Genomic DNA, 16564 nt, shown 5'->3' on the forward strand with positions numbered 1-16564 from the left:
ATATTTTAACTTTAATAAATAAAAAAATAGAAAACCAACTTTATCAATCAAAATAGGAACATAGTGAATCGATACACTTTCTCTGCTGATACTCTTTGTTGAATATTTTGTCCTGTAAAAAGTGGTCCAAATGCTTGAAAAAGTTGGGGAAGTAAGGAGGATGAGGCAATGTTTCATAGCCCGGTTCGTTGAGCTTCTGGAGCATCATTTGAGCAATGTGTGGCTGAGCATTATCATGAAGCAAGATTGGTTCTCCTTTTTTTCATGTAATTTTCTATGCACTACTTCCAGTTTTTGACAGTAAACCTCTGCAATGATATTTTAGCACTAGGTAAGCAAGCTGTAATGGATAATACCAACTGTAGACCTTCATAGAGTAACCATAATCTTCTGTTGGTGCAACTTTGACTTTGGTGTTTTCAAACTTCATCACGGTTGAGCTACTGTACAGATCACTTTCTATTGTTGTCAAGGGAACACTTTTCGTCACAGTGACAATTCAATCAAGAAATGGTTCATTTCTGTTGTACAAAATCAGCATAGAGCACAGTTCAAAATGGTGATTTTTCTGATTTTCACTTTTCAAATTTGCTTGAGATGGCCCAGAATTATGGAAATGCTAACACTCAATCCATGTGCCATTTCTCGAACAGTTTGGCACAGGTTTCTTTCCACTAATGTTCTCAGTTGGTCTTTTTTCAACAGAAGAACATCTTCTGCCCTCCTTATCTTCGAGACTCACATCTCTATTATGAACCTTTGGGAATCAATGCTGTACTATATGTTTGGGAAAGGTTCCTATGCCTCATGCTTTGTTGATATTGTGAGGTGTTTATGATGCATTATGACCAACTTTTAGTTCATGCAAAAAAAATGAAACAACTTTTTCCATCAATAATTGCAAGGGTCTAAAATATTGAAAATAAAGTTTTAGAAAAGAATAAAAGCACTATTGAATTGCAGAAAGCTTTAGTTTTTCAATGGTATATATTAAGTCATAAAAAAGATAGGTTTCTTATCCCTATGTGTTACTAAAATTTTGGTATAACAATCTGCCATTATTTTTCAAACAACCTAATAGTAAATGTTCTGAAAGTATAAAATGAAATATATGAACAAGAAACCTGGAAAAATACTTACTGATTTCTTAATTTAGTGTCTCTTTTGGGTTTTCCCCTTGGTGTGGATTCCTGTACATAGTGAGGGGACCTCCCAAGTAAAGTTCTGTTCTTTCAGTTTACCTCCTCTGGGATCTAAACATCCACCCATGTGTTTGCTGTGTGTGGCGACCCATGAAGGGGAGAAGAGGATCCTGGTGGTTGAATCATTCTCTGAACAAAGGAAAAGTCTCTTGACCTCCATGGTTGAAAAAGTTGATGAATCAACTTCAACACCCATCTCTATCCCTTACATACATTCCAACAAAACCAAAGATCCATATCCTTGGGTTCTGGGTACAGGCATTTCCTCAGATACATCTTCTCTCCCACCCCAAAATGCAAAACGATCATTCGTTCACGTCCTCAGTCACTGGAATCTTCTTCCAACAGCAAAAACCTGCCCAATCTACTCAGGGCAGGATCCATGGAGGTTGATAGACCTTCCTCAAATAAACACAGTAAAGGGGTGGTACTGTTGGTTGATCAGCATGTGCCCACCCTGTCGTTGCCACTAGACACCTTTGGAGGCCATAGCCACCCATGTTTCCTTGGGTCATACCATCACTATTTGTTTTCTCTATCTGTTGCCTGGAGAAACCTATGATCAAACAGACCTTGATGGTCTCATTGAACAGTTGCCATCTCCCTTTTTAATCCTGGGGGATTTTAATGGACTTCATCCCTTCTGGGAAAGTGCTGATATTGATAGGAAGGGTCACTCTGAAGAGCATATGCTCTCTGATCACAACCTTTCTGTTTTCAATACTGATTCTTCCACTTATTTTCATGCCCCTAGTCAGTCCTTTACTGCTACTGATCTCTCAGTTTGCTCCCTTCACTATTCTCCCATTTCTCATGGAGGGTTGACAACAATCTATGAGGCAGTGATCATTTTCCTATAATTTTGAGAGACACTGGCTGTTGTTGATGGCACCCAACCAGCATGCCCCGTAGAAGCTGGATTATACAAACTGGCCCTCTTTCACTGCTCTTGCAGAACTTGATCCTGCCATCATCTGTAAGCCATCAGTAGATAACTGTGTGGCAGCAGTAACTAACTGTATTATACAGGCAAATGTCCAATGTATTCTTAAAACCTTGACACGTTTTCCACAGTATCCTCATCTGTGGTGGAATCCTGCCTGCCACATGGCACGAAAGGCTCAAAAACAGGCCTGGGATACTCTCTGTAGATATCCCACACTCTCAAACTACATCTCTTTCCAGCAGCCTTGTGGACATGCTTGGTGGGTAAGACATCAAAGCAAGAAGGAATCTTGGATTAACTTCACAATCAGTATATCTTCTACCACCAGTTCCAAAGTTATATGGGACAAGATTCAAAGGATCAGTGGGCAATATAATTCTATCCTCCTCTCAATCTTGCTCTTTGATGGCCAGGAAGTTGCTGATATTAGGAGGAGCATTGCTGATTCTCTAGGTGAAAGCTTTTGCCAGGTATCTAGCACTTCTGCTTCTTCCTCCACCTTCTTAGCCATCAAGACTCAGGCAGAGCAATCACATATTTCCTTTCGAGCTGATTGTCTCTTTGACTATAATTGTCTCTTTACACTGGTGGAACTCAAATTGGCCCTTCATCTGTCTGACAGTACATCGGTTGGACCTAATGATGTATACTTTGAAATGCTGTGCCATCTATCTCCTGCTTCTCTTGCTATTTTTCTGATTGTTTTAAGCAGATCTGGCAAGAGAATGTTTTTCCTGATGCCAAGCTCCAGGCTATTGTTGTACCTTTCTCTAGGCCTGGGAAGGATCCCAAGATTCCTTCAAACTATTGTCCAATTGCTTTGATGGGTTGTAAGACCTTAGAGAGGATGGTTAATGCTCATCTTGTTTGATTCCTCGATTCAAAAAACCTCCTTTCACCCACCCAGAGTGAGTTCCGACGATAGCGCTCCAGTGTGGACCACCTGATTGAACTTGAAATGTCAATCAGAGAAGTCTTTCTCAAATGACAACATCTTGTATCAATATTATTTGACATTGAGAAGGCTTATGATACAACATGGAGGTATGGCATTTTGCAAGACCTCCACATATATGGGTTACATGGCCATTTGCCCATTTTTATTCAAAATTTTTTAATGGACAGGAGATTCCGAGTTCATGAGGGTTTAACACTTTCCCGCTCTTTTTTACAGAAACTTGAAGCCCCTCATGGCTGTGATTTCAGTGTCATACTTTTCAGTATAAAGATCAATGCCATCGCTGAACAACTCCCTCTCACTGTTGAAAAGAGGTTCTATGTCGACAACTTTCAGATCTCATGTCAGTCGTTGAACATGAGGTATATTAAGTGGCAACTACAGACTGCCCTAAATCATTTACTGAAGTGGACCACAGCAAACAGTTTTAACTTCTCTCTCTATAAAACCATTTGCATGCATTTTTGCCACCAATGGGGTATTCACACTGATCCTGAACTCCATATTGGTGAAGTTGTGCTGCCTGTGGTCCCTGAGACAAAATTCTTGGGGCTTATCTTTGACTGTAAGCTGACCTGCATACCATACATCAAGCAGCTACGGGTAAAATGTTCAAAAGCACTGAACATCCTCCATGTCCTTTCTTCCACCACATGGGGAGCAGATCGATGTCCTATGCTAGAGATATATCATGCTCTTATTCGATCGAAACTTGACCATGGGTCACTGATCTATGGCTCTGCCAGAACCTTGGCCTTAAAGATGCTGGACTCCATTCATCATCAAGGACTTTGGCTTAATCCCTAAACATAAGTCAAAAGTATCTGAGGAAATCTTTTCTTACAAATGTGTCATGACCAATTTTTCATTAAATACAGCAGAAACAGCAGATGTGAATACATTTTGTACAAGAACATATTAAAAGCTTATCAGTATTTTTAAACAAGTCTAACATCAAGTCATCAAATAAAGTAAGTTTATTTACCAATGATATTAAATACCTCAAAGTTTAGCCCTAACTAAAGCAAAAAAAAAAAAAAAAAAGTCAAACAACTTTGTTTTATTTCTTTATCGATTATAGGCCATATTTAAAAGAGGTTTAAAAGAAGTTGGCTTATAAATATTTCAGTATATGGATTTAGATACCATATGTCTCGTATTTAAAAAAGTACTGTTGTAATACATATACAAATTTGCCCACATATGTTCTACGGGTCTCTGCTGTTTTGTTTTTTCTATATGTTCAGTTGTGTTTACTTGTGTTCTCAGTATTCATTTTGTACTCAACATTTCAGAAACATTTTGGTGTAATATTTTGAGTCAACTGATGGACATCAGAATTCTTATATATCTCACATCTATAAAATATTATTTTCAAAAAATTCTACTGATATTTAACGAACGTGCATTTTATATCATAGATCACGAAAAGCAATTGTGTCTTTTCTATTTCTTATTAATTTTTATTGAAAAAACAAACAAAAGTGACATTAAATTAAATTTTTTGGCTTTAATACATATACAATAAACACAATTTTTGATTTACAGTTTATATTCTCTCAGTTTTTATAAAAGTTTTAGAAATATTTAGATATGACTTGAAACTGTTTCCACTTCTACATATAAAAAGTGTGAAGATATATATATATATATATGGTAGTAATACCTCTGTAACTTCTATAACAATGTACACAACTTTTAAAGTCTAAGTAATAGAGCTATGTACATACTAAACACCCACGCTTTACATGCAGAAAATGAAACAGTGATGGCTGACACATTCTTTACACAAATAATGATGTTCCTTCTTCACAGATGAAAGACAAAAAATGCATTTGGATATGAATTCAAGAGAATACTGTGAAGATAAAAAAAAAGTGATTAATAATGAATTGTGCTATATGTTGCACATCATTTATAAAACTGGTTGGTTTGTTTCAAATAATCCCTTAAAATTATGCAATGGCTACATGCCATTCCTAATTTTTAAGATATTGAATAAAGGAAAGTCAACTAGTTAATAACATCCATTGCCAACTCTAAATTGCTCATAAAATGGCCCTAAAGTGAGGAGTAAAATTATGCAAAAACTGGATGCAACCGTGGACCCTCTTATCCACAGACCAGCACACTAACCATTATGCAAAATCCAACAAGAAATACTCAAGTTTAGTGTGCAAAAACAAAGATAGTGATACAGAATTGTCTGCTATCTGAAAACACACAAGAATTTCTCCACATTTCTAGTTTTCTAATTCTTAGAATCTTTTTTAGTTGATATGCTAACAGAACAAGAAAGATTGTCTGAAATAACATATTTACACCTTTGTTTGTTATTTTAAAACTTTCTCTTTGTTCTCTTAAGATACTTCTTCAAAGGACAATATGCTATAAAATTATTTGGAAAGTTTTTTTCATTTTTATTTTCCAAAGTGTGGGATATACTTTCAAAATTTTAAAAGATGTATTTTTATATGTGAAGACTTCAAAATTTAAGAACCTGTGGGTTTTTTTTTTTTTTGCACAACACAGATTTAGCATTGTTATCTATATACAAAAACATTAATTAATAACCTTTCAAAATCACAAATGAAACACTCCACTGTCAATAACTAAAAATATTTTGCAGAACTGTCAACAGTACTTTCATTTTGTACATGTTACAATTTGCCTTTTAACCTTAGTTACTAAATTAGTACAGTTTAAGTCATAAAATACTACAAGTTATCAAACTTCTTGCTCAAGTAACACTGTTTACAAAAGTACAGTAACATTCATTTAAAAAAAACAAAACAATTTATAACCATAAGCCAGATATTTAACCAAAACAGCCTTTTTAATCTCAGCATTACAATATAACAGTGAAACCAGATTTAATATTTTATATTAAAATCATAGTTTTATCTAACATTCTTTAATTCTAAAAAATAAAGTAAAAAGCTAAGTTTTATTACCTGATCCAAATCTTTTCATACTAATAAAAGAAATCTAACACAGTGATGTTGCAAAACCAGTAACGTAACACCCTAACCCTAGGGGTATGTGAAACGAAGGATATAAAACTTGTAACTTCCTTCGGTTTCTTATATTTGAGTTCAAAATTTAACATGTAAAAAAGATGAGTAAAAAAACCACTTAATTAGATCCATAAGTATGAACAGGAAAGATTAAACAGCTGGTTCTTATTTTAGCTGAGACTACACAGCTCTTTTGTTTCACTCAGGAAACCTATATTAATAATTTAAAATGCTTGATAAACAGCCTGGGTTGGGTTGACAACATGTTTACAAATATTATAAAATATGTCAACTCTTGTGTTGTTTACCACACAGAGCTCTGTTAGTTTTATTTTTTTGTTAAAGTGAACAGTTTTTGGATGCAAAAATTAAAACTGAGTATATTTTGAAATAAAACAAAAGTTGCTAACTTCACTATTCTGATGTAATAAGGTGAAATTAAGCCTACAAACATGTCCTTGAAATTATTACTGCTCAAATGAGTTATAATACATTTGTGGTGACTTTTATATGGTGTAATAAATTTAAAATTTGTTGAAGAAAACTGTACTTTAACAATAAAGCCCTGATCTGTCTGTACTTTATTAATAAATTTCTGATTTCTCTGCACTTTATGAATGAAATTGCTGTGACGAGTTTTCAGTTGTTTATGTTTATTTAAGTTAATTATTGAGAGAAAATTAAAACATACACAATAACAAGTTGTTGATAAAGTGGCTACACTAGATTTATAAAAGTATAATTTGTCTAATTAAGGAGATGACTTAAGACTAACTAGTACATGTAAATGATGCATAAGAACCATTCTTCATGTTACTGTGGAATACTTTTTCCATATAGTATTTCATGAAAAGTTTTTCCCTCAACAAGAATTTTTTCTTAGGTAAAAATAAAACAACAAAAATTATTACAACTGTAAGTAATTACTCTGCCTGTCAGTTATGAATACCATGAATTAAATATCAGTATGGTAAACTGAAAAGTGTATCATATATTTCAATTTGGAGATTAGGCTTAGCCTTGCAACATACAACGTTGATTACTAAAAGTATCAAACATATTAATTAAATATGCATACTATTGTACTATTGTAGCATTTTTACTATTAATTATGGTTCTCAAGCAGATTTCATGTATTACATTAGTAAAGGGTAAATATTATCATTTTAGGTGAATTTATTTATTCTTCCTGGGAATGCAACATATTTCACTTTGTAAAACCACTTTATGAAAATCAGAAAATTACTATTAATAATGTTAAAATTTTCTCTTGCCTCTTTCAAAAATACAGTTAACAAATTTCTGAAAAAAATATGTCACGTTTTCAACATGTTCTAAAACAACTAACACAACTTGACTTGATCACTGAGAAATGTGGCTAACTTTTCTTAACATAATACTATGCACCTCAACTGACCAATGACAAGCAAGAATTTTTTATTCAATCCAATTTGAAATTGCCGTTCGTGCAAATGACAGTACCACTTTCATTTTTAAAACTGATACGCTTTCCTAGCATTTCGAATTGTCAGGACTACTCAGGTATTTCAAGTCCCAAGTAATTCCATACCAACAAGTTTCAAATTTAAATGAAATTTGAAAGACACTATATTTTCTAGTCCTTTCTTGAACTAATTCTTACTGAAAACTAACCATCTCTTCACAGATATATAATCTTTGACAAAAGCTTCATAACAGTATAATTCTATCACAACTTCCTTATGTGAAGTACTTTTTTTATGTTTGTGTGTGTCTTCTTTCTTTGCATTAGATAATGTCATTATTTATGTTCAGTAGCATCTTGTCCATCCAAGTTGCTGGAAGCAGTTCGCCTACATCAAAAACGACAGAGCTTCAAGTTCATGTCATCATTTCTGTCCTGTTGCAGCTCGCCAGAAGGATGCAACTGATGCTGCTGCTGAGGACATAAGTCCACCTGCAATACTAGTTGTGGCATCAGGATGATGGATAGGGGAGTCTAATCAAAATAAGTTTTTATGGAGATGAGAAAGTCCACAATAAGTGAAAAACAGGCTTTTAACCTGTCAAGATCAATGCTACTACAAGTTTATTCTAATATAAAACAAGAAATCAAAATTATTTTCTTCTCTGGAAAATATCAAACACTTACTTCAAGCTTGAAATTCATTATTATTTTCTTTTACAAACAATAAAAACTGTAGAGATGCATATAGAATTTATAAATCATATATATATATTATCATTATTATTGCACTAAAACTATATTATCATAGGGCCTACAATGAACTATAGATGGTGAGTGGTAGTGGGTTCTAGCAATCAGTTCTAAGTTGTTATTAAATCTGCATCTTGTAGCCTCGCTTTGTTTCTGTTTTTATTATATCTGATAGATGAAATGTGTACTACAGCTACAGACATTTAAATTTTAATATTATACAATTTGTACTTCCTGTATATGTGGTGCAAAGTTACTTTGCTTTGTTACAGTTTTGCTAGCATGATAAAGTATCTGTCAACATGTATATCTATTGTAAATGTTGTATCGTTAGATAATTAAATGATTAAAGCTGTGCAGACCTGAGTAACAGCCAGTACACCTTACTGAGGTAATACGGATAACTATGAAACATATGCATTCACACATTATTTTAAAGACAAAATATGAATTCAATCCTTCCAAAGAAACATCAAATTAAGTACACCTAGTGTAAAGGTACTAAAACATTTTTTAAGTTATTTATTCTGAGTATCTTGCACAACTCCAATTTTAGGTAAGACAGCACTGACGTTCATTTTGAAGTTATCATTAGAATATTTTTATCTATTATTTTCATTTCTTAGTTTCAGACCAAATTTTGTTAAGTAAAAATGAGTGTAAACTTCACAAGAGAGAAAATCATCTGGAAACTTAAACTCACTCAGTGTATACATGAGAAGTGAGGGTTGGTAGTCAGAATAAAAACCAATATGTACATGAGAAGTGAGGGCTGATAGTCAGAATATAACACAGTATGTACATGAGTGAGGGTTGATAGTCAGAATACAAACCAGTATGTAACATAAGTGAGGGTTGGTAGTCAGGATATAAACCAGTATGTACATGAGTGAGGGTTGGTAGTCAGGATATAAACCAGTATGTAACATAAGTGAGGGTTGGTAGACAGGATACAAACCAGTATGTAACATAAGTGAGGGTTGGTAGTCAGGATATAAACCAGTATGTACATGAGTGAGGGTTGGTAGTTGGGATATAAACTGGTATGTACATGAGTGAGGGTTGGTAGTCGGGATTATAAACGGGTATGTACATGAGTGAGGGTTGGTAGTCAGGATATAAATCAGTATGTACATTAGTAAGGGTTGGTAGTCAGGATATAAACTGACATGTTTGTGAAGAGTGTGATATGATAAATAGAATAGACAGTAGTGAATCTAAAGGATAAATCAAATATGATTTCTGTTTTTACTTAAGATATATTTTCTTGTCTAAGAATATGTTTTACATTATTTATTCACTACTACTGTAATAAACCAAGTTCCATAATGACACTTCAGTAAGGTTACATCTCTACAAAAATACATTTAAAAATTATGAAACAGTCTGTAAAATACAAATATGTTAATGTGTATAGAAAGTAATGTCATTAATAAATAGATAACATACTTTGAAGTTTTTATTAATGTAAAACCACTCATAATGTATGTCAACTATCAATTCATAATTTTGAAATGACAGACTACAGGGTAGACAGTCAAAAACACTCACTGCCAGTTCATGTTTGACAAAACAACTGAATTTGACTGGCCCCCTTTATAATGAGCACCCAAGGCTCCAAATTACAGTGTGCATTTTGTGGTAATAAAACATGAACACTGGACATACAGATCCATTGATCAGCATACTAACCACATAGTTATTCTTGTCACTCCCCTTAAATGTATCAAAACATTCTTTCAGGATGGCAATGAAGCTGTTTTCTCACAGAGAAGTTTTAAATATTTAACTTAAAAGTTAATTAACCTGTGAATGGACTACAGTCATAGTGCTATGGCTCCCTCTAGTGGGAAATGTCAATTCTTCAATTGCAGGAAGTTCTGACACAGTTTCCCAATCTCCAGCAAAGTCTACATCCTCTGTGCCCATAGTGTGTTCTTCGGTAAGTTGGAGGTTCTTTTCAAGGGATTTCTCCACTGAATCCTGAAGTTTAGTACTAATTTCATACACACCACACCTACAACAGAAGCATACATGATACCCAACTTTTGGAGTGCCAAACAAGCAGGTCCAACCAAGATTTTTTAGTAGTGCATTACATTTGTTTCTTAACTCAAAATTCAGTGTGCTTTTTACATGAAACTTGATATACTGTTTCTAAACACTGATAGATAACTACATATAAAAAAATTCTAATTATATTAATTCCAAAACTTTTTCTTTATCATATAAAATGTATTTTTAATTGTTTATATTTTTTTAGCTACAGAAGCATTTTATTTCTAATATATTATTGCAACTAATCAGTTTTTACTTGCAATTGCTTGAGTAATCACCCAGACAAATATCATATTTAAACCAAACTATTAAGATATTGAAAGCTGCTTAAGAAATCAGTAAAATCAGTTATTCATATTATTAATCAAATAGTTTCAGTTCATACAAAGAGCACAAATTTCTTAGAAACAGAGGTTACCTTATTTATTAAAAAAATAAAAGGATTATTTGACAAATTTGGTCTTAAATCAAGACACTTTTTGTATGTTAGCCAAATTCACAAAACCAAAAAAAATAATTTTGGCTTGCTCTACACTGAAACTCAGGTATTTACAAGTAAACAAACTACCTACAATTGCCATACACTTAGTAGTTTTAATGAAAAATAGTGGAATAAATCAACTTTGCATATTTCTTATACTTCATTTTAAGTGTTTTTAATTTTTAACAATGAAAGGTATTTGGCCAACACCCAGACCAGTGGTGCATAAAGTCCGGCCCGTGATGTCCAACTGAAAAGTCAAACATAGAGAGTTAACGTGCTTAGAGTTCGCACCTGCGCAAAGATTAAGCACTATAGAAGAATATGCATCAGATTAGATACTGGATGGTTCCATGTTTGTGTTGAGCAATAAAGAAAATTTAATAAGCAAATCTCGTTAATGCACTGGTATTTTGTCATTGGCGCAATGATGTAATATTCCCTTAATTACAAAATCTCACGCGTTCCAATTGTTCTTCGAGATTTACTTATGAGCCCTATTTTGATATTATTTCGTAATAAAAATGGCAGCTAATCGTAAAAGAAAAGTTGATGACGAAAACTGGTAGTTTCATGATGATTGGACTGTGCAATACTGTTTTGTTCAACAATAGAAGAACGTGATTTGTCTGCTGTGTCATTCGACAGTAGCAGTGGTGAAGGTACCCAATATAAAGCGTCATTATGAGTAGAAGCATAAAGATATCCACAATGTTGTTGGTGATGAACAAACAGCTCGAATTGAATCTCTGCAGCGGTCACTGAATCACCAGCAGAACGTTTTCTCAAAGCAGTAAGCAGATTTAGGTGCAGCATGTAAGGTCAGTTACGATACTTCGTTGATGATAGTGAAATCTGGCCGACCATTCACTGATGGTGATTTTGTCAAGCAATGTATGATTACTTCATCAGAAAAGTTGTGTCCGAAAGCAGTTCGAAAGCTACAGACGGTGGCTTTGAATCATATCACAGTTCAACGAAGAATTTCACGCCTCTCAGCCGACGTGACAAGGCAGCTTACAAATAAAGAAGCCAACTTTGTCTATTTCTCTTTGGCAGCAAACAACTCGACTGACATCTGTTCAACAGCACAGAAACTAGTTTTTGTTCATGATGTGTCATCATCGTTTGATATCACAGAGGAACTAATCGGCATGGGTTCCATGAAAAGTCAGACAATTTGGTCTGCTCTAATCGAGGAAACAGTACGACTGTGTAGTAGTGTTTCACTGAATTTCATGAAACTAGTAAGTGTGACAACTGATGGAACACCAGCCATAACCAGAGAAAGTAGCAGGCTGGTAGCACTGTTGATGAAGCATCGAGGAAAGCAGAACAGACAGTTGGTGAAGTTGCACTGTATTATTCACCAACAGAACCTGTGCAGTAAAGAACTTTGTTTTCAGGCACTGATGGCATTAGTGACGAAAACCATTAATTTCATCGAATTATGAGAGCTCAATAACCTCAGTTTCGAAGTCTTCTTGAAGAAATTGATTCAGACTGGGGTAACCTTGTGTATCACTGTGAAGTACGCTGGCTGAGTCGAGGTAAGATGCTCAGAAGATTCTGGAAGTTGATTGATGAGGTGATAAAATTCCTCAGAAGCAAGAACAATGACACAGAAGTGATTTACATGACTGATCCAGCATGGCAAGCTGATTTGACCTTTCTGGTCGACATGACACAACACTTGAATGATCTGAATTTGAAGTTGCAAGGCAAAAATCAGCTTGTCTGTCAGCTTGCAAGTCACGTCTCAGCTTTCAGGACAAAGTTGCAGTTGTTCCGGCAGCAAGCAGCATCAGGTAACTTTGCGCACTTTCCCACTTTTCAGTCACAGCTACAGAAGAATCAGGATATTGACACACAATGCTGGAAAGCTAGATACCTTGATTCAATCCTTCAACTCACGGTTTCATGATTTTGAGCAATGCAGATTGTTGATGAAACTCTTTGCTGATCTGGTCGGTGTGTCAGTGGATGACTTGTCAGCAGAATATCAGCTCGAACTTACTGATCTCCAGGCATCTGATGAACTACGTGCTATTTACCGAGAAAACAGTTTGCTTGACATCTACAAAATGTTGCCTGATACATTTGCTAATCTGAAAGATAATGCACTTGTCCACACCAGCATGTTTGGCAGCACGTACTACTGTGAACAGGTTTTCTCACATATGAAACTGAACAAAAACAACACTCGCAATCAGCTGACTGATGATTATCTGGAAGCAGTCTTGCGTCTTTCAACGTCAAACATCAAGCCGAACGTTTCTAAGCTCATTGACGACATGCAGCACCATCCATCACTCTGACTTTGTGACAGTTGATGTATTATAACATTTCTTAGAATAATGTGCAAACTCTTTGATGTAATTGTTATTTGTGTTCTTAAATGTGATGTTCATCTTGTGTGAAACAACTGTGGTACGATTTTAATCTTCACTTTTTTGTGGTCCCCAACAGTTACAAGAAGTCTGTTTGTGGCCCCTGACTCAAAAAGTTTGTGCACCACTGACCTAGACAGAATGAGAATAAGGGAAAGCACAATATAGTATGGTGTAGCTAAAGCTAAAAATATGAAATCACTAGAACAGTATACAGCCAGAAATCCACTGGTAACATAATATAAAGAACTCTATTGTACGTCCTTTGAGGTACCCACCCTCCAAAGAAGTGGTCAGCACCTACTACAACAACCTCTAAGAGCGTCATTAATTTAAAGTTGGCTGTTTTAATAGAAAGTCTCAATTTTAAGATAATGTTGCCTGTCATCAGCTTCAAGTTCACCATAAGTTCCTTTTTCACCTGAACTGATTTTTTACATACAATTTGTGCAAACTGATTTGTTGGAAATAAACAGCTTGATTTAAGGTTGGCCTCTTTGCACAATTTTAACTTGAATTAGTTTACTACTTTACAAATGGTGACTGGAAAGTCACATTAGAAGTAGACAGAAGAACTGTGACTCCTATGGCTAAGTATTCAATTCAAGGTTGTATCACATTATTTCAAAAAACAATGATTAAATATTTGAAGGATAATATGAACAAATGCTTACGATCTAAAACAAAAGCTGAACAAAAAAAGCCCAAGAAAGACCTACTATTTCTGGATGTTAAGATGGACTCACTGATGATGAAGCCATCTCAAAATCCAAAAGACACCACAAGCTACACTATTTGGAACCACAATATACATTAATAAAGAGGTCATACAGAGTGACCTTTATGATCCTCACAAGTATTCTCAGATGAGATAAAATTATTTTTATGCATTATAGAACGTGTGATAAAAATTTAAACAAATCAAGAAAACACTTCCCAGATAGTAAAAGTTGGGATCATATAATTATATTCAAAGAGCTACACTATTTTGCTCCATTATGTTCACACAGATTTCTTGACCTTTGACCCATATTTCATTACCTTCCATCTCATATTGCCTATATATTTTTATACATCATGAAGTGTTTTGTGTAGTTCTTTTGTCTGAACACTCAACACTATGGACATGGCAATAATGCATTTGTTTTAGTGGTAGATTAAATTTTTTCTCTCTCTCCAAAACAATACACTAAAATCCATGATACTCAAATAGAACCTTAATTTCGATGAACATCTCTTGAAGAGGTAGAACATGTTAAAAAGGGCTTTTCATCATCTTTAATGTACACATCAGTACCCTCTCTGGATAAGCTGCAAGCATTGACTTTTTTCCATTGACCTCAATGACAAAAAATTAAAAAAAAAAGCTTGAGGGAAGTAGTGAACTTCAAAGGGACAGTGAATATAGCATCGGTAGAATTCAGAAGGACAATTTGAAGTTTTCAAAACATGCACATACTCTGTGAAGGATACTTCAACCATGAGGGTACAAATATCACTGGTAGTGTTGTTGACTAAACTTGAAACTGGTTTGTCACTTGCTGTGTACCTTGTTTACAATGGAGAGCTTTGCACCTTATTACTTTGAACTTTCAAATTATCAGAGGACTTTGTCCATAAATACACTCATTAGTACTAAAACAACATTTAGGGAAGGACAGAATATTATAATAACTGTTACAAATGGGACATACAAAAGATCATGAACTGAAGTCTCCATAGACGACACCATAAAGGATTAAAATCTGATAAAATTGAGGATATTTACAGATGGTGATTTACTGACAGTTTTGGAGCTACACTTGATTGATAGCAAGAACACTACCATCGATATAACTACTTGTCTGATGAATAGCAACAATGAGGAAATCCATAGTTAAGTGAATCCACTGTAGACTGTGGATTTCAAGACTTCTTTTATGACTTTGGATTTGACTTAATAAGAGGCAGCATACTACATATGATGGGCTGTGGAAGCTATGAATGGTAAGATAAAAAAATACTGAATATAGTTCTAAACTCACAGATTCAATATGTAGAACATTACAGAGAACAGTGCTTGCTCTTTGTAACTCTTTTAAGTTTTCATGCATTCAAGACATGACAGATGATGATCTCCTTGAAGACAGGATAATAAGAATTGATTCTCTCCTGCACAATCTGCAAAAACGAAGGGTGAGCAAGAGGGCTTGCAGGAATAAGATGGATCTAATATCTGCGTAAAACTTCCCTCACCTAACCAGTTAAAACAAGCTGTCATACGGTTCAAAATTAAAAAAAAGGATGAGTCCTACAAAGTTTTTCTTCATCAGGACCAGTCCTTTTACAAATTATATAACCTTTGGGTCCACAATGGAATAAATCTTCAATTTGTGACAGCCTGTTACTGAAGACAGAGCAATAGGATGTAGTGGCAATGATATCTCTTTCACAGAACCTTGAACATCAAGAAAAATCAACAAGACAATTGTTGAGGCATCATAAGGTCTTATGGAACACATCAATGATGCCTATGCCTGGAGCACTTAAGAAAGGAATAAATACACTGTTAATAAATACATTGAAACATATGAAAAAACCTTAAGTGCCTATAATGAGGTAACTACAACACTTATCTTAGTTACTATTTCTTTCAATAATTCTTTGATGACAATGATACTTGTGTGGAAGGTAGATATCCATATTTGACTTGTAGTTTTTGGGTTACATGTAATTTGAATTGCATATAAATATGATTTCCCATAAGTTTCATATCCATAAGAACATGAATTCAAAAACAGCCCTTACAGGCACTTCTCTTAGTATATCAACAAAAATGAAATAGAAACCCTATAACCTGAGCATTTTCAAAAGGTGGACCTTTCTTCTTCAGAGGCAAACTGTTTGTCTCTGAAGAAGAAGAAAGCACTTGGGTTATAGTGTTTCTATTTCAGTTTTATCGAGGTTCATTGGACCTGAGTGTTTTTAGAACATCTTAGTATGTTAATTACTTAGAAAATTTTAAGAAATTGAGGGGAAATGGAGTGACACAGATAAAATACTATTCATTTTTCATTTCCAAACTTGAATAAAAAAATTGTTTATCTATTTATGCAAATTAGTTTAATTGGTTTCACTTAGATAATTTTTTGTGTTTGGAAACAAATTTCCCACATAACTTACCTCCCATGAGCACCTGTTAAGAAAATGTTATTTATTTCTCCTTTGTGCAGCATTTATTTGGAAAGTGAAACATCCACACGACTTACCTATTAAGATTACTTGTTACAGAATGCTATTTATCTATTCTTTGTAACATACATACTTAGTACGTAA

At 34.3% G+C, this 16564-nt stretch overlaps 1 protein-coding gene across 2 annotated transcripts in view; it reads right to left on the reverse strand.

Moving 5' to 3' along the window:
• Positions 1–4548: 4548 nt before the first annotated feature.
• The window catches only part of LOC143231102 (beclin 1-associated autophagy-related key regulator-like), a 35680-nt gene continuing 23664 nt past the window's right edge, over positions 4549–16564 (reverse strand). For both annotated transcript variants that reach the window (XM_076465671.1, XM_076465670.1), the window contains exon 9: positions 4549–10337. In XM_076465671.1, coding sequence (XP_076321786.1) covers positions 10118–10337 — 220 coding nt within the window. In that variant the 3' untranslated portion in view covers positions 4549–10117. The remainder of the gene's footprint in view (positions 10338–16564) is intronic.

This window comes from Tachypleus tridentatus, chromosome 10 (assembly GCF_004210375.1).
Source record: "Tachypleus tridentatus isolate NWPU-2018 chromosome 10, ASM421037v1, whole genome shotgun sequence".
NCBI classification, from domain to species: domain Eukaryota; kingdom Metazoa; phylum Arthropoda; class Merostomata; order Xiphosura; family Limulidae; genus Tachypleus; species Tachypleus tridentatus.